The sequence below is a fragment of the Fringilla coelebs genome (genome assembly GCF_963513975.1).
Source record: "Fringilla coelebs genome assembly, chromosome: 29".
Taxonomy (NCBI): domain Eukaryota; kingdom Metazoa; phylum Chordata; class Aves; order Passeriformes; family Fringillidae; genus Fringilla; species Fringilla coelebs.
The window spans coordinates 2,599,913-2,616,547 of NC_140055.1; the positions used below are offsets into that span (position 1 = coordinate 2,599,913).

The 16,635-nt window shown below is 64.4% G+C and overlaps 1 protein-coding gene across 2 annotated transcripts; it reads left to right on the plus strand.

The window, feature by feature from the left end:
* Positions 1–3,703: 3,703 nt before the first annotated feature.
* On the plus strand, positions 3,704–15,429 carry PEAR1 (platelet endothelial aggregation receptor 1). 2 transcript variants are annotated; one of them, XM_084223136.1, is made up of 22 exons: positions 3,704–3,931; positions 5,479–5,571; positions 5,668–5,772; positions 6,821–6,921; positions 7,019–7,111; positions 8,135–8,381; positions 8,466–8,580; positions 8,656–8,792; positions 9,253–9,465; positions 10,213–10,387; positions 10,788–10,908; positions 11,161–11,324; positions 11,410–11,512; positions 12,143–12,289; positions 12,367–12,495; positions 13,048–13,176; positions 13,253–13,468; positions 13,558–13,667; positions 13,751–13,862; positions 13,993–14,052; positions 14,484–14,672; positions 15,172–15,429. In XM_084223136.1, the coding sequence occupies exons 2-22, from the start codon at positions 5,480–5,482 to the stop codon at positions 15,312–15,314; spliced, it is 2,901 nt and encodes a 966-aa protein (XP_084079262.1). In that variant the 5' UTR covers positions 3,704–3,931; position 5,479; the 3' UTR covers positions 15,315–15,429. The 2 variants fall into 2 exon arrangements, with proteins under 2 accessions (XP_084079262.1, XP_084079263.1); XM_084223137.1 differs by lacking the exons at positions 12,143–12,289; positions 12,367–12,495.
* Positions 15,430–16,635: the final 1,206 nt, after the last annotated feature.

Below are 16,635 nucleotides of genomic sequence, written 5' to 3' on the forward strand. Positions count from 1 at the left end.
GTGGGGACACCCAGCCACCCTCTGCTCCCTGCCGTTCCCCTGCCTGCCCTGCTGCCCGGGGCACGGCTTTGCCCCACACAGCCCTGGACTGATGCCCCGAGGCGGGAGAAGCCTGAAATCTTGTTTATAGTGCAAAAAGCCAGCCCACTCCCGGGGGGAGGGGCTGGAGGGCTGGGCTGGGGGACCCCCAGGGCTGTGGCCCTGCTGTTTGGCTCCTTGGCATTCCCACAGTGCCAGGCTGGAGGCTCTTGGCTGATGTGGGTTGGCTCAGGGGGGGCAGAGCTGGGAGACCCCAGCCTGGGGTCGGTGCCAGTGCAGGAGCTGGGGGGCTCAGCTCTCCCAGGGGAGTTGGGATTGCCCCGTGCTCGCCCACTCTGCAGCGAAACCAGTCACTAATAAACTGTGTCACCCCTGCACTGGCCCCTGCGTTCTCCGGGGTGTCAGCTCGGGCAGGTGGGATGGGGGCATTTTGGGGAGAAAAAGGGGCTTTTCACATCAGGGAAGCTGCCCTGTCTGGGGGAGAGGAGCTGGAGGGGAGGTGCTGCGCCAGGCATCCTCCCAGGATGTGGGTGGAGGCATCACACATGCCTGGGATGCTGTGTTTTGTGCCCAGGGCCCGGGGCAGGATGGTGTCCCCATGCCAGCCCACACAGAGCTGGTTTTGGCTGTGCCGTGAGGATCACCCTGGAGAGCTCTCCGGGGATTCTTGTGCCACCCCCAGCCCGGGGAGCCTCCTTGCCAAGGGCTCTCCAGGGGGAGGATGGGACTTTGCAGCACAAAGCCAACACCCATCCCCCCAAAAGAGTGACACCCCCCCCTTCCCTGTGTCCTCTCCTCGGAACCAGGGGGTTATCACATGCCCTGTAGCATCCACTCCATCATCCTTCCTCAGGCTCTCCAGCCGCCTTGGTAATGGTTGAGACCTGGATTTGACCATAATGGAGCTGAATTGATTTCATCTGGATAATTAGGCAGCACAGGCAGAGCCCTGGCAGCTCCTTTGTTACCCCCTGTGACCCAAGATAAGCCGGAGGGAAGCGAGGTCGCGGGGGAAACTGAGGCACGGTGCAAGGTGGGAGCAGTCAGGGGGTCTGTGGTGGGGTTTGGGGCTGGCATGGCACCTGGCTGTGCCCAGTGGCTGGTGTGGCACAATGACAGCTGGAAGAGGTGGGAGCTCCCAGCCTGAAATGCATCCCACAGCCCTGCAGCGGGGTCAGGCCCCTCTGGCTCTCCTGGATCTTTGCTGAGGGTCCTGCCTCGGGAAATGGGGACCTGGCGTGGGCAGCTCTGGCTCTGCTGGAGCTCAGCCCAGCTGGCAGAGCCCCCCACCTGCTTCCTTGGGGTCTCTAATCGCTGCCCACGCTGATTTATGGCCTTTTTTTCTCTCTTATCTAATTTGAGAAAGGAACTAGATTACAACCTTGAGCTTTTCCAGCCCCGTGCTGGAGATTGCCGCAGACCAATGCCCCAAAAGGACGATGTGTGGTGACACCCCCTCCCCAAACAGGGTGGACTTCCCTGCTTTTGTGCCCCAGATTCCTTCATGGCGTGGCAATGCCTCAATCTCCCTCGTGGGCGTGGCTGTGCCTCAGTTTCCCCCTTAGAGCGGTCAGGGAAGAGTTAAGGTTCACCCCGCGATCGATTTTATCCCCCCTCCCCTCCCTCCTACCGAAGTTTCTCCATTTCACTGCTCCGGGGGGAGCGGTAATGGACTCTGGCAATGAGGTAATTAACGGCTCCGCTCCCTGGCGAGGCTGCCGCCCCAGCGGCACCGGGCCTGGCCCTGCTCACCCGGCTTCGGCGGGGCTGGGGCTTCCCGGGCCCGATTCTGCTTCGTTCCGATGCTGCTGGTCGCCGCTCACATCCTGCCCCGCGGGTCCCATCCCGCCTGCGCCACCGGCTCTGACCATGGCAGGGTCGGGTCTGCCCTTCAGAGGGTCCCGCTCCCTCCCAAAAGCTCCTAAGGGGACCCCGGGTCCGCTCTAAGAGGATCAGCGATGTGTTTGGGGAGCCGAGCTGGATCCCGGCACTGACGGAGATGGGCTCTGCACAGCCCCAGCCACGCCAAAGTGCACTCGGGGGTCTCCGTCCTCTCCGCCTCTGGGGGTCCCGGGGGGGCTGCAAAGGCATCTCAGCACTGAAGTGCCGCTGGAATGTCCCCGAGCAATATTTCCCCCCCCTGCCCTGGGGACGCCTTAAAAAGCACTGGAGGGAGGGGTCACTTCCCCGGCAGATCCCCAGCTCCGGATGTCCCCAGCTCGTCCCATCTCCAATATCCTCTCCCATTCCAGGGCACCGCAGCCCCCGCGTTCCCCTCGCCCACCCCTGCTCCGGGAAACGCCGTTTTGGGGGAGCCCCAGCTGCGGGTGGGCTTGATCCTAATGGAGACCCGGGGAGAGGAACGGCGAGGGGGGCGGGCAGCCGAGTCTCCCTGGGATGTGAAAATCGTTGGGAGTGATTAGAGCTGTTCCTGTAACGAGCAGAGCAATTAACGGCGCCTCGGGAGCCGCTAATGTGTGCTGGGGGTGGGGGGCAGCTGGGCAAGGGGGCCCGTGGTGCTGAGCTGCCTGGCCGGGGGTCCCGGGGTCGGGGGAACACGTGGGGACGCGGGGATCTCGGGGTGAGGGGAGATGGTCAGGAATCCGGGATTTAATTGTGGTATTTGGGATGCAGAGGTGGTGGATGGCTGAGAATCCGGGGGTGTCGGGGTGGTGAAAGGCCAGGGATCCCAGGATATGGGGGTGATGTGCGGTCAGAGATCCTGGGATGCAGGGGATCACACGGCCAGGGACCCTGGGGTGAGGGGGGTGACTCGTGCCTGCAGCCCTGGGGTGTGCCAGGATGCCAAGATGTGGAAATGCCGTGTGCCTGGAATGGGGGGACACTGCCCCCGGGATGGGGGGGACGTGCACCTGAGATTTGGGGATGCGGGGATGAGGTGTCCCTGAGAGGCAGAGAGGATGCACCCCTGGGATGCAGGGATGCTGTGCCTGGGATGTTGGGATGCAGGAATGATGTGTCCCTGGGATATAGGGATGATATCCTGGGGTGCAGGGATGATGTGTCCCTGGGATGCAGGGATGGTGTGCCAGGGATGTTGGGATGCAAGGATGATGTCCTGGGATGCAGGGATGATATCCTGGGTTGTTGGGATGCAGGGATGCTGTGCCCAGTGTGTTGAGGTGCAGGGATGCTGTGCCCAGGGTTTTGGGATGCAGGGATGCCGTGCCCAGGGTTTTGGGGTGCAGGGATGCCGTGCCCAGGGTTTTGGGGTGCAGGGATGCTGTGCCCAGGGTTTTGGGGTGCAGGGATGCTGTGCCCAGGGTTTTGGGGTGCAGGGATGCCGTGCCCAGGGTTTTGGGGTGCAGGGATGCCGTGCCCAGGGTGTTGGGCACCAAGCCCAGGCTCTGCTCTGCTGCCAGCAGCTGCTGCCCTGAAGCCAAAGGACACCCTGGTCCCCACATGCTCTCACCACAGAAGAGCTGCCCCTTGCTCAGGGGGTCCCTTTGCTTGCCCCAGCCCTGGGGGACAACCCCGGTCAGGCTCTGCACCCATGGGTGCCACAGAGCCCTGGGGAAGGGGACACCCTGCAGCACCAGGAGCCCCCTGAGGGGCTGCTCCAGGATGTCCCCACAGACCCCTCCCCATCCAGTGCTCTGTGAGAGCAGTCCCGGCGCTGCTGCTCTGCCGAAACCCTCTGGTTTCTGGACAGAAGAGGAGGAAAAAAAAAAAAAAGAAAAAAATAATTAAGGGGATTTTTTTTTTATTTTTTTCCCTTTTCCGTAGTTGACTCCACGTCCAAACTTCCTGAGAGCAGCTCCAGCCCTCCCTCCGCTTCCGACGGCCGCGCTGCGCCATCCCGGCCGGCCAGGCCAGCCCCGCGGCGGGGCCGCTGCGCCCTGACCCTGCCTGCCACCGCGGCCCCGGCCAGGTGAGTGCCACTGTCCCCACCCAGGGCACACCGGGGCACGGCGGGTGGCACCGTCCCCTGCTGGGCTCTGTGCGAGGGGACGGTCCCCATCGCCCCGGCGGACGCGGGAGGGAGCAGTTCCAAGGTGAGGGGACGCTGGTGGCTGGGGGACGGCGGGTGGGGCGTGGGACAGTGCTGCGACACCCCGCGGTGACCCCAAAGCTGACCCTGTCCCTGACTTACACCCGTGCCCCCCTCGCCCTCAGGCAGCCCCATCCCTGCGGGTCCGCGGAGGAAACGCGTCAGCCCCCGGGCAGTGGCAGAGGAAGCGCCGGGGCACAGATAGTGGCTGTGGGGGGGTCAGCACCGTGTCCCCCGCAGGGACAGGGCAGGGCAGCTCCCCTGCCCTCACCCCACACGCTCCTTTCAGCCCCGTCACCCGCGGGACGCTGCTCATCCCACCCGGGGGGCGCTTAGGGACACAGTGGGGAGAGGAGCGCCGGCTCTGGGGGTACCTCTTGCCGTTTTGGGGGGGCTCTTTCCCGCGGCTGAGCCCCGCGGTGAGGAGCAGATGGGACGTGCCGGCACGGTTTGGTGACTCCTTGCTTTTCCTGCCAGCATCTCCCCGTGGTTCCTGTTTTTCCCAGCAATGCTGGGACCCCCCCCGGTCCCCCCACGTTGCTGGACGAGGGGGATGAGGCTGGGGACGAGCTCGGGGTTCCCCTGGCTGTCCCCCCTCGGCAGGGTTCATGGGAGGGAATTCTGGCAGCGGATGAGCAATTAATTCCTCACTGCCGGGAGTTGAAGGGAAACGGGGGGAAACTTTCCCACTAAGAGTTTTCCCACCCAAAACCGGATGCTCTGGCCCCAAAACGCTGCGCGGGCTCTGGTGGGGGTGGAGGATGAACCCAGGGAGCACCTTTGGGGTGTCCTATGGCCGCAGCAGCAAGGAAGCCCCGGTAAATCCAGCTGTGCTGACCAGGAAACCTCTGTTTCCTCCTTGGCACACGGCAGCCCTGCCCCGACCGCTGATCCCAGTAAACAGCACGGGGGTCGCCGGCCCTCCCAGCCCGGCCCCCGGCTGGAAACGCTCCTAGAGCCGCCCCGGCAGAGCCAGACCCTCTCTGGGTTGAGCAAGAAGCTGCTGGATCCAGGAAACTCAGCTGGGAATAAACACAGAGCGAGTTGAAGTGGGGCCACGCGGCGCCGTGCCAGGGCTGGAGGCGCCGTGCCCGGCCCCACCCTGGCACCCCGGGCTCCCAGCCCCGGCAGCATCCCCCTCCTTAGCATGGGGTGTCCAGGACAAGTCGGGGTGATGCTCCCGGGGTGTCTCAGGATGCTGGGATGAGGCTGCGCGGGGCCACCCAGGCTGCTGAGCGGCCGTGCCTCAGTTTCCCCTTGGCACAGGCCGGCGCTCGGGGAGCAGCGGGGCCGGGGCTGTTTTTTGGGATGGAGGAATGCAAAGCCAGCCCTGCAGGGAGGTCGGATGTGGAGCTGGGGCCGGGGGCGGTGGGTGGGGAGCGGGAATGTGCGGAGGCACGGGGTGAAGCCCTGCTCTCTCCGTGCAGGATGCTGCTGCGGGCCGCGGTGCTGGCGGTGCACGCCGGGCTCCTGGCCGCCCTCCGGCCCGGAGACCCCAACGTCTGCAGCTACTGGGAGAGGTAGGACCGGGGAGGGGGGGGGACAGGGGATGGGGACAGCGACAGCGGTGGCGTCTCCCAGGACCTGCAGTGACCCCGCATTCACCCCACCCGCAGCTTCACGGCGCCAGCGAAGGAGTCCTACACCAAACCGCACGTGGTGTCCTCCAGCGAGCCCTGCCCCGGGGGGCTCGGCCTCCCCCTGCCCTGCCCGCAGCAGAGGTGGGAGCGCCCCCAGCTCCCCAGAGCCCCTCGGGGACCGCAGGGTGTCCCCAGGGCCATGGGGGGCTGGAGGGGGACTGTCCCTCTGCAGGGTGTCCCCAGGGCCATGGGGGGTTGAAGGGGGACTGTCCCTCTGCAGGGTGTCCCCAGGGGCATGGGGGGCTGGAGGGGGACTGTCCCTCTGCAGGGTGTCCCCAAGGCCATGGGGGGTTGGAGGGGGACTGTCCCTCTGCAGGGTGTCCCCAGGGGCATGGGGGGCTGGAGGGGGACTGTCCCTCTGCAGGGTGTCCCCAAGGCCATGGGGGGCTGGAGGGGGACTGTCCCTCTGCAGGGTGTCCCCAGGGCCATGGGGGGCTGGAGAGGGACTGTCCCTCTGCAGGGTGTCCCCAGGGCCATGGGGGGCTGGAGGGGGACTGTCCCTCTGCAGGGTGTCCCCAGGACCATGGGGAGGGGGACTGTCCCTCTGCAGGGTGTCCCCAGGACCATGGGAGGCTGGAGGGGGACTGTCCCTCTGCAGGGTGTCCCCAGGACTGTCCCTCTGCAGGGTGTCTCGAGGCTCGTGGAGGGGCAGCCCCACCCCAGGGCATCCCCAAGGCTGTGAGGGGCTGGAGGGGGACTGTCCCTCTGCAGGGTGGGAGGGGGGCTGGAGGGGGGTTACCCCAAGCTCAGGGGGGTTGTCCCAATGTCAGTGTCCCCAAGCTGACGGAGGGGCTGCAGAGGGTCTGTCCCCAAGGCCGGGGGCTGGAGGAGAGCGGTGCCAAGGGGCCATGGGGAGTTGAAGGGGGATTATCCCAGCAGAGAGTGCCACCAAGGCCCTGGGAGGACTGGAGAGGGGCTGGGAGGGCTGTCCCAGTGCAGGGTGTCCCCAAGGCTGGAGGGGACAGGGGGTTGGGAGGGCTGTCCCAGTGCAGGGTGTCCCCAAGGCCAGGGGGGCTGGGAGGGCTGTCCCAGTGCAGGCTGTCCCCAAGGCCAGGGGGGACAGAGGGCTGGGAGGGCTGTCCCCAAGGCCAGGGGCACAGGACGCTCACGGTGTCCCCTGGCGGCGCAGGGTGGTGTACCGCACCGAGTACCGCCTGGCCGTCCGCACCGACTACCGGCGGCGCTACCAGTGCTGCCAGGGCTACTACGAGAGCCGGGACTCCTGTGTCCGTGAGTGGGGCCGGGGCTCGGGGGGGCCCTGGGGCTGTGTCCCGCTGCAGGGTGTCCCCAGAGCTCCCTGGGGACGCTCCGTGCCGTGTCCCCCCAGCTCACTGCAGCCAGGAGTGCGTCCACGGGCGCTGCGTGGCTCCCGAGCTGTGCCAGTGCGAGCCGGGCTGGCGCGGCCCCAACTGCTCCAGCGGTGAGGGCACAGCTGGGGGGGTGGGCACAGCTGGGTGGGCACAGCTGGAGGGGGTGGGCAGAGCTGGGGGGGGCACAGCTGGGGTGGGCACGCCCAGCCGGGGGGAGGCGCAGATGGGGCTTCCCTGGAGGGCTGGGCAGCCATGGTGGGGCACCCAAAGGGTTAATGGGGATGGGATTGGGGTGGGGAGTGCATGGAATGGGAATGGAGATGGGATGGAGAATGGGGTGGGCTGGGAATGGTGTTGGGTGGGAAGAGAATGGGATGGGGATGGAGATTGGGATGGCGATTGGGATGGGTTGGGATGGGGATGGAGAACGGGATGGGTTGGGTTAGGATGGGGATGGGGATTGGGATTGGGATGGGATGGGATGGGATGGGATGGGGATGGACATTGGGATGGGATGGGATGGGATGGGATGGGTTGGGATGGGATAGGGATGGAGATTGGGATGGGATGGGATGGGATGGGATGGGGATGGAGATTGGGATGGATGGGAATGGAGATTGGGATGGGGAGGAATGGGTTGGAATGGGATGGGTTGGGGTGATTGGGATGGGGATGGAGAATGGAATGGGATGGGTTTGAATGGGGATGGAGATTGGGATGGGTTGGGATGGGATGGGTTGGGATGGGGATGGAGATTGGGATGGGTTGGGATGGGCATGGAGAATGGGATGGGGAGGAAGAGGGCATGGGAGCAGGGATAGGATGGATGGGAATGGGATAGGAATAGAGATGGGATGAGGATGGGATTGGAATGTGGATGAAGATAGGAAAGGGACATGATGGGAATGGACATAGCATGAGGATGGGCTGGGGAAGATGGCATGGCATGGCATGGCATGGCATGGCATGGCATGGCATGGCATGGCATGGCATGGCATGGCATGGCATGGCATGGCATGGCATGGCATGGCATGGGGACAAGGTGGGGGCTGAATGGGCATGGATGGAGGGCTGGCAATGACCTGGGATGGGATGGGATGGAACAGGAGGTACCACTGCTCTCCCCGATGCAGAGTGTGATGAGCATTTCTGGGGGCTGGACTGTGGGCAGCGCTGCCCCTGCCACCACGGGGCACCTTGTGACCCCCTGACCGGGGTCTGCTCCTGTCCCCCCGGCTTCACCGACCCCCTGTGCAGCCAGCCATGCCCACCTGGCACCTACGGGCAGAGCTGTCACCTGTCCTGCCCCTGCCACCACCAGGCCCCCTGCAACGCCTCCACCGGCGCCTGCCTCTGCCCACCAGGGCTCAGCGGCCCCGTGTGAGTTGGGACCCCTCCCTCTGTGCCCTCCCCTCCTCTGCCAGCCCCAGGCAGGGTCCTGCTCACCCCTCACCCCCCCCACAGCTGCGAGGTGCCCTGCCCTGAGGGGATGTCCTGTGCCACCCCCTGTCCCTGCCAGAACGGGGGCATCTGCCACCCCTCCAGCAGCAGCACCTGCGTCTGCCCTCACGGATGGATGGTAGGTGGGCTGTGCCCCTCTCTGAACGTGCTCTCTGCCTCAGTTTCCCCTGCTGACCCTGGTGCTCCTTTGCAGGGGGAGATCTGCTCCGTGCCGTGCCCCCCCGGGCGCTTTGGGCCCGGCTGCCAGGGCGAGTGTGGCTGCCACAACGGGGGGCTCTGTGACCCCCACGGGGGGCAGTGCCAGTGCAGCCCCGGCTTCACCGGAGAGCAGTGAGGGGGGAACTGGGGGAGAAGGGGGGATGGGGGTCTGAGGTGATGGGGGGATGGAGGGGCCCCTGGATTGTGGGGATACAAAGGGATGGTGGGGAGGGGCATGAGGGGCTGGGGGATTGGGGATACAGGGGGTTGGAAGGCCAAGGGGATGGGGGCGGGGGGAGGGGACACTTGGGGACAGGGCATTTTTGGAGTGGGGGTCGATGGTCTGGGAGCAGGTGGAGATGGAGGTGCACAGGGAGGGGCATCAAAGGGCAGGGCACACGGATGGTGGGGATGTGGCACGTGGGGACAAGGCCACCACACCCCACTGCTGCCGGGACCAGGTCTCCATGCAGGCCAGGCTCCCCCAGTGTGGCAGGCAATGAGCTGGATGGCCTCAGCTCGGGGCTGGGGGGATCCCAGGGGGCACCCCAGCTCTTGTGGGGCTGTGTCCCCATCTCTGCCCCCCACGCAGGTGCCAGGAGAGGTGCCCAGTGGGGCGGTACGGGCAGGACTGCCGGGAGAGCTGCGACTGTGCCAACGGGGGCCAGTGCTTCCATGTGGATGGGGGCTGCCTGTGCGAGGCCGGCTTCCAGGGCAGCCGCTGCGAGGAGCGGCAGTGCCTGCCCGGCCTCTACGGGCTGCACTGCGAGAGCCGCTGCCTCTGCCACCCGCAGCACAGCCAGAGGTACTGCACCCAGCCCACCCCGGCGTTCACAGCCCACCCCGGCATCCCCAGCCCACCCCAAAACCCTCATCCCACCCCGGCATTCCCATCTTATCCTGGCACCCCAATCCCACCCCAGCACCCCCATCCCATCCCAGCACCCCCATCCCATCCCATCCCATCCCATCCCATCCCATCCCATCCCATCCCATCCCATCCCATCCCATCCCATCCCATCCCATCCCATTCCATCCCGTTATTCCAGCCCACCCCAACATCCCCATCCCATCCTGGCACCCCAATCCCACCCCAACATCCCCCACATCCTGGCACCCCAATCCCATCCTGGCACCCCAATCCCCTGCACTCCAACTCTGCCATCCTAAGCCAGCACCCCCATCCCCCTGCGACACCCCCATCCCATCCCGGTACCCCAATTCCACCCATACATCCCCATTCCACCCAGTCATTCCAGCCCACCCCAACACCCCCATCCCATCCTGGCACCCCAATCCCACCCAACACCTTCATCCCACTCAGCTCCTCCCACCACCCTCACCTTCCTCTGCACCCCCCTCATCCTCCCCTCCCTCCTTCCCCCCACGTCGCCCCCCCACCCTCACCCAGCCAGGCCTTGGCTGCATCACCAGGAACTCTTTAATCCCCACCTGGGGCAGGAGTTTTGTGCTCCCCCACTTGCAAAGCCCCTCCCCAGCACCACCAGTGCCCCGTACTGGGAGCACTGGGGTTCTGAGCATGCACCCCCAGCTGCCACCCGATGCTCGGGGAGTGCCTTTGCCTCCCGGGCTGGGCTGGGCTCTACTGCAATGAGAGCTGCCCCCCTGGCTACTTTGGGCCTGGCTGCCTGCAGAGCTGCCTCTGCCTCCATGGGGGGGTCTGTGATGGGACCACCGGGCACTGCCACTGCCCCCCTGGCTACACGGTGAGGGGCGTGGGGGACAGGGGGGTCTGGGTGCTGCTGGAGGGGCCACGGGGGCTCTGAGGAGTTCTGGGGGCAATGGGGGGGTCTGGGTGGTTTGGAGGGTGGGCAAGCATGGGGTCTGGGCATCCCTGGGGGAAACAGGGGAGTCTGGGCATCCTCAGGGATGGGTTGGGGATCTGGTTATCTCTGAGGGTAGTTTCAGGGTCTGGGCATCCTTTGGGGGCATCTTTGGGGGGCAGTTTGGGGATCTGGGTGACTCTGGGGAGATCTTGGGGTCCCCATGGGAGAATGGGAATGTCCACTTTCCCTACTGCACCAGCTTACCCCCAGACACATGGGTGCTTTTCCCAGCTGTGGGCAGGGGTCCAGTGTGTCCTGAATTCTTGGTCCCCACCCCCAGGACGAGCACTGCTCCTCCCTGTGTCCCCCCAACACCTTTGGCATGAACTGCTCGGGGCGCTGCTCCTGCCAGCACGCCCTGGCCTGCTCCCCGCTCGACGGCTCCTGCTTCTGCAAGGAAGGTGGGACCCCTCCCTCTGTGCCCTCCCCTCCTCTGCCAGCCCCAGGCAGGGTCCTGCCCACCCCTCACCCCCCCCACAGCTGCGAGGTGCCCTGCCCTGAGGGGATGTCCTGTGCCACCCCCTGTCCCTGCCAGAACGGGGGCATCTGCCACCCTCCAGCAGCAGCACCTGGTGCACACCGGGTCCTGGGGAGTCCCTGTCCCTGTCCCCATGCCCACACCCACCCCAGTGTCCCCTCATCCCATCCCACAGGCTGGCACGGACCTGACTGCTCGCTGCCGTGTCCTGCTGGCACTTGGGGTCCCAGCTGCAAGCGGAGCTGTGACTGTGCCCACGGGGCATCCTGCGACCCCCAGAGCGGGACCTGCCACTGCCCCCCGGGCTGGCTGGGCCTTCAGTGCCTGCAGCCCTGCCCGGTGAGTCCGGCTGGCTGTGCTGCTGCTGCTGGCACCCGGGTGGTGCCACCAGCCTGTGCTGACTGCCACTGTCCCCGTGCTCCAGAACGGGACGTTTGGGGCGGGCTGCAAGGAGCGCTGCGTCTGCGCCCACGCCGACGGCTGTGACCCGGTGACAGGAGAGTGCCACTGCCTGCCCGGCTGGACAGGTAAAGGGGGCACCAGGGCTGTTGGACCACCCTGTGGCTGACTGGTCCCAGTATGGAGCTGTTGGACCACCTTGTGGTCCCAGTATGGAGCTATTGGATGACCTTATGACTGGCTGGTCCCAGTATCAGACTGTTGGATCACCTTATGACTGGCTGGTCCCTGTATGGGGTTATTGGACCACCTTGTGATCCCAGTATGGAGCTATTGGACCACCATGTGGCTGACTGGTCCCAGTATGGGGTTATTGGACCACCTCGTGACTGACTGGTCCCAGTATGGGGCTGTTGGACCACCTTGTGGCTGACTGGTCCCAGTAAGGGGTATTGGACCACCTTGTGGCTGGCTGGTACCAGTGTGGGGCCATTGGGCCACCTTGTGGTCCCAGTATGAGGCTATTGGACCACCTTGTGACTGACTGGTCCCAGTATGGGGCTATTTGGATGACCTTATGGCTGGCTGGTCCCAGTATGGGGCTATTGGGCCACCTTGTGGCTGGCTGGTCCCAGTATGGGGTTATTGGACCACCCTGTGGCTGACTGGTCCCAGTATGGGGCTGTTTGACCACCTCCTCCTTGGGAGGAGCCCAGTGTGCCCTCAGCCATGATCTTCACCTCTCCCCCTCCCTGCAGGGTGGCAGTGCAAGCAGGGCTGTCCCCAGGGCTCCTGGGGCCGGGGCTGCCACATGTCCTGCTCGTGCCGCAACGGAGCCTCCTGCTCCCCCCAGGACGGGTCCTGCACCTGCGCCCCGGGCTGGCGTGGCCCCAGCTGCCAGCGCCGTGAGTGAGCACCCCCCAAAGCCCAGGCTGCTCCTGATCCTTGGGGATCAAGGCCAAGCTGGTTCCTCTGTCCCCAGCCTGTCCCGCCGGCCGCTACGGCAAACGCTGCTCCCTGAGCTGCTCCTGTGCCAACGGCGCCTCGTGCCACCCCACCAACGGCTCCTGCCTCTGCAGCCCGGGCTGGCGAGGCCCCCGCTGCTCCCAGCGTGAGTGGGGGGCAGGGGGAGCGCTGAGGGGGAGTGGGGAGCAAGGTGCCCTCGCTTCAGGTGGGGGGAGCAAGAGAGAGCTGCTCATGGCCACCTGGGTGACTCCTGAGCCGTTCTGGCCTGGGCAGTACGGAGCCATACAGGCCCCTGTGGACCTCCATGGTCCTGGCCACCTTGGGGCTGACTGGTCCCAGTATGGGCTATTGGGCCACCTTGTGGTCCCAGTATGGGGCTGTTGGACCACCTTGTGGTCCCAGTATGGGGCTATTGGACCACCTTGTGGCTGGCTGGTCCCAGTATGGGACCATTGGACCACCATGTGGCTGACTGGTCCCAGTACGGAGCTGTTGGACCACCTTGTGGCTGACTGCTCCCAGTACGGGGTATTGGGCCACCTTGTGGCTGGCTGATCCCAGTGTGGGGCCATTGGTCCACCTTGTGGTCCCAGTATGGGACTATTGGACCACCTTGTGGCTGACTGGTTCCAGTATGGGGTTATTGGGCCACCTTGTGGTCCCAGTACAGAGTTGTACGGTACCTCTGTGTCCCCAGCCTGCCCCCCGGGGACCTTTGGGCTCCAGTGTGACCAGCTCTGCCACTGTCCCCACAACGCCACCTGTGACCCCACCAACGGGACGTGTCCCTGTGGCCCAGGCACGACTGGGCCCCGCTGTCAGGCTGGTGAGTGGGGACAGGGCGGGGGGTCCCCAGGGTCCCTCCCCCACCCTAAGGATGACACTCCTCCCCTCCCCACCAGGGAATCCTGACCTGCCCTACACCATTGAGCCAGCCCCCCCTACAGCCTCCAGCCCCCTGGGCATGGTGCTGAGCCTGGTGGCCCTGGTGGCGTTGCTGGTGGCCGTGGTGGTCACAGCCCTGTGCTACCGCCGCTGGCAGAAGGACAAGGAGCGGCAGCACCTGGCCGTGGCCTACCGAGCAGGACAGACGGACACCTCTGACTACATGGTGCCAGGTCAGCACGGCGTGCTGGGGGCGTGGCCCCAGCCCTGGTGGCTCTCTGGCAGGAGGCTGTCACCTCAGGCACCACTCGTGTCCCTCCAGATGTGCCCCCGAGCCACCATGCCCACTACTACTCCAACCCCAGCTACCACACGCTGTCCCAGTGCCCGCTGCCAGCCCCCGGCGCCCAGGACAGAGCCAGCTCCCTCAAGGTATGGCAGGCTGTGGCACAGCACAGCCTGGGGCACCACTGCCACCTCCTTCCAGGCCAACCTGTCCCATTTTTGGGCTCCAGGTGCCTGGCACCCAGCTCTTCCCTGGCATGGAGAGACCCTACAGCCCCGAAGGCAACGCCACGCTGCCTCCTGACTGGAAACACCTCGGGGCATCAGCCCCGGGCACCAGGGGTAAGGAGGAGGTGGAGGGGCAGATCCAGAGTGGGGTGGGCACCTGGGTCCTCCCCCTGCTCAGGATCCTCTGGGAAGGGGCTGGAGAACCTTCCTGCTGGGGGGACCCCAAATCTGCCCTGTTTAACAGGGAGGCAGCTGGACAGGAGCTACACCTACAGCCATGGCCTGAGGAAGGGTGACAGCAAAGGTAGGAGTGGGATGGAGAAAGGGAAGAGATGGGGATGGGGTGGGAAAGGGATAAATTGGGGCAGGAATTGGGAAAAGGGTTGGGGTTGGGTTGGGGGTGGGATTGGGATGGGATCAATGGGATGGGATGGGATCGATGGGATGGGATGGGATGGGATCGATGGGATGGGAGGGGATGGGATGGGAGGGGATGGGAGGGGATGGGGAAGTGACAGAATTTGCTGGGATTTGGAAGGGACAGGGATGGGCGGGATGGTGAAGAGGCAGGGATGGTTTGGGGATGGGCTGGAACAGGACTGGATTAGGGTGGGGATGGGGAAGGGACAGGGATGGGGTAGGAAAAGGATGGGGCTGGGACTTGCCTGAGACACATCTGCTCCTTCTCTCCTGTGCTCCCTGCCATGGGGGGACCCCCAACTCCTTCTCCCCCAGAGCACCCCTGGGAGGGGCTGAGGGCCAGCGCCAGCTCCCTGGCCAGCGAGAACCCCTACGCCACCATCAAGGAGCTGCCCCCTGCCCCTGCAAAGGCCCGTGAGGGCAGCTACATGGAGATGAAATCCCCTGTGCAGAGGGAGATGTCCTACGCCGAGATCGGGCTCCTTGAGGAGCCACCACAGCAGGGTATGGCTGGGCATCCCCTGGCCCTGGTGGCCCTGGTGGCCCTGGTGGCCCTGGGTCAGTGGGGACACAACCCCAGTGATGGGGAGTGCATAGCCCCAGGAAGGAAACAGCCTTGGTGACAGCCCTGAGGGGCACATGACCCTGGAGACAGCAGCTCGGGGTCATCCTCAGGGATGGGTTGGGGGTCTGATTATCTCTGAGGGCAGTTCAGGGTCTGGGCATCCTTTGGGGGCATCTTTGGGGGGCAACCTGGGGATCTGGGCAAGAGTTTGGGGTTCTTCCTGGGGAGAGTTTGGGGTTGCCGTGGGAGAATGGGGGTTTGGGGGTTGTCCACTTTCCCTACAGCACCAGCTTACCCCCAGACATGGGTGGTTTTCCCAGCCCTGTGTCCTAAATTCTTGGTCCCCACACCCAGGGTGAGCACTGCTCCTGTCCCCAGGGGGACATCAGTGACCCTGGGAGGAACGTGTCCCCTTTCAGCCTTCTCTTGTCCCCACAGAGAGCTGTCCTGAAGGTCCCCCCAGCAGAGACCCCCCCAGCCACTACGACTCCCCCAAGAACAGCCACATCCCCAGCCACTATGACGTGCCACCTGTCCGCCACTACCCCCCGTCCCCGCCACTGCGCAGGAAGGATCGCTGAGGGAGCCTGAGGGAGCCCAGAGGGACCAGCCACGAGGGGACAGAGGGTCCTGTGGGACTGGAGTACCCTGGGACTGTTGCTGTCCCTGAGCATGGGCCAGCAGGTGGTGAATAAAGGGTGTTTGGAGTGGATTTGTTGTTTGGTGTTTGATGTTCGGTGTGGTGGGCACTGTCTGTGCCAGGGAAGCTCTGGCACCGTGGTGGGAGGAAGGGGGAGAGTGGTGGGGTCCCCAGGCTTGCTCTGGGTTCTCCCAGCTCCCTGCTCCCTCCAGGGTGTGCAGGAGGTGGGAACACAAAAGCTTTTGGGTCCTACTCAAAGTATGGCAGTGCCCATGGAACAGGGAAAGGCTGATGGAGCCCACGGTGTGCCAGGAGTCAGAGTGGGCTCACCTGTGGGTCTGCATGAAGCCCAGGCAAGGGAGAAGCCCTGAAGTGCCCCAGGAGGATGAAGGAGCCATCTGGCCTGCAGAAAGGCTGGCAGAGCCCCCAGAATTCTGCTGATGGAGCCCACTGGATGATGGCTGAAGGCTGATGGAGCCTTTTGGGGGGAGCAGGTGCTCCTGTGGGGTGGGCAGGGCATGGGGAGATCTGCAGCTGACTCAGAATAGAGCAGGAGCTTGTGTGGATGTGGTCAAAGCCCAGCAGAAGCCACGGTGCTCCTGGGAGGGAGCAGGGTCCACACTGCTCTGTGGAAACTCCATCAGATCCCACTGTGGCCACTGGGAAGGAGCAGGGTCTGTGTGATGCCGTGGAAAGTTCTGGGCACCTTGGTGTCAGAGTTCAGGCCATCCCTCTGGCTGTCCTGGATTGCCAGGGGGCTCAGAGACCCTGGCACAGAGCCCAGGACACCTGTGACTTTGATTATGACTCATAGAAAAAGTTACCAGCCTTACATGAAGATCTGCAAGCCACGAACATCTAAGTAGAATAATAGTTTGTCACGTGGTGAAAAATAGATTTTTGGGGTTTTTAGAATGGGGATTCAGGAGGCAAGATGGAGGAATCTGGGTGTGTCCAGCCTTTCTCCTTCTTCTTCTTGGCCTCCATCTTCTGCTGTGATGTTGGCACATTTAGATTGGTTAAGAGTAGAAGCTCACTGTCCAACATAGGTGATAGGTATTGGGAAGTTATGGTAAATATTGTACACGTAGTTTTTAGTATAAAAAGAAAACACCACCCCAGGGCAGGCAGAGTGTGTCTGTCTGTCCTGCTGAACAGACCTTGACAGGCCAGGAGAAAGAATTTTATAGATAAGATACAATAAACAACCTTGAGACTGAGAAATGAAGAGCTCTGACTCCTTTTTCAACAGCCAGGCTGGG

Excerpts from the sequence above, each read along its gene's own strand:
- PEAR1 (XM_084223136.1), top strand. The coding sequence starts at position 5,480 with ATGCTGCTGCGGGCCGCGGTGCTGGCGGTGCACGCCGGGCTCCTGGCC. Across the intron at positions 6,922-7,018 it reads GAGCCGGGACTCCTGTGTCC|CTCACTGCAGCCAGGAGTGC; the intron begins GTGAGTGGGGCC and ends GTGTCCCCCCAG. Across the intron at positions 8,793-9,252 it reads CCCGGCTTCACCGGAGAGCA|GTGCCAGGAGAGGTGCCCAG; the intron begins GTGAGGGGGGAA and ends CCCCCCACGCAG.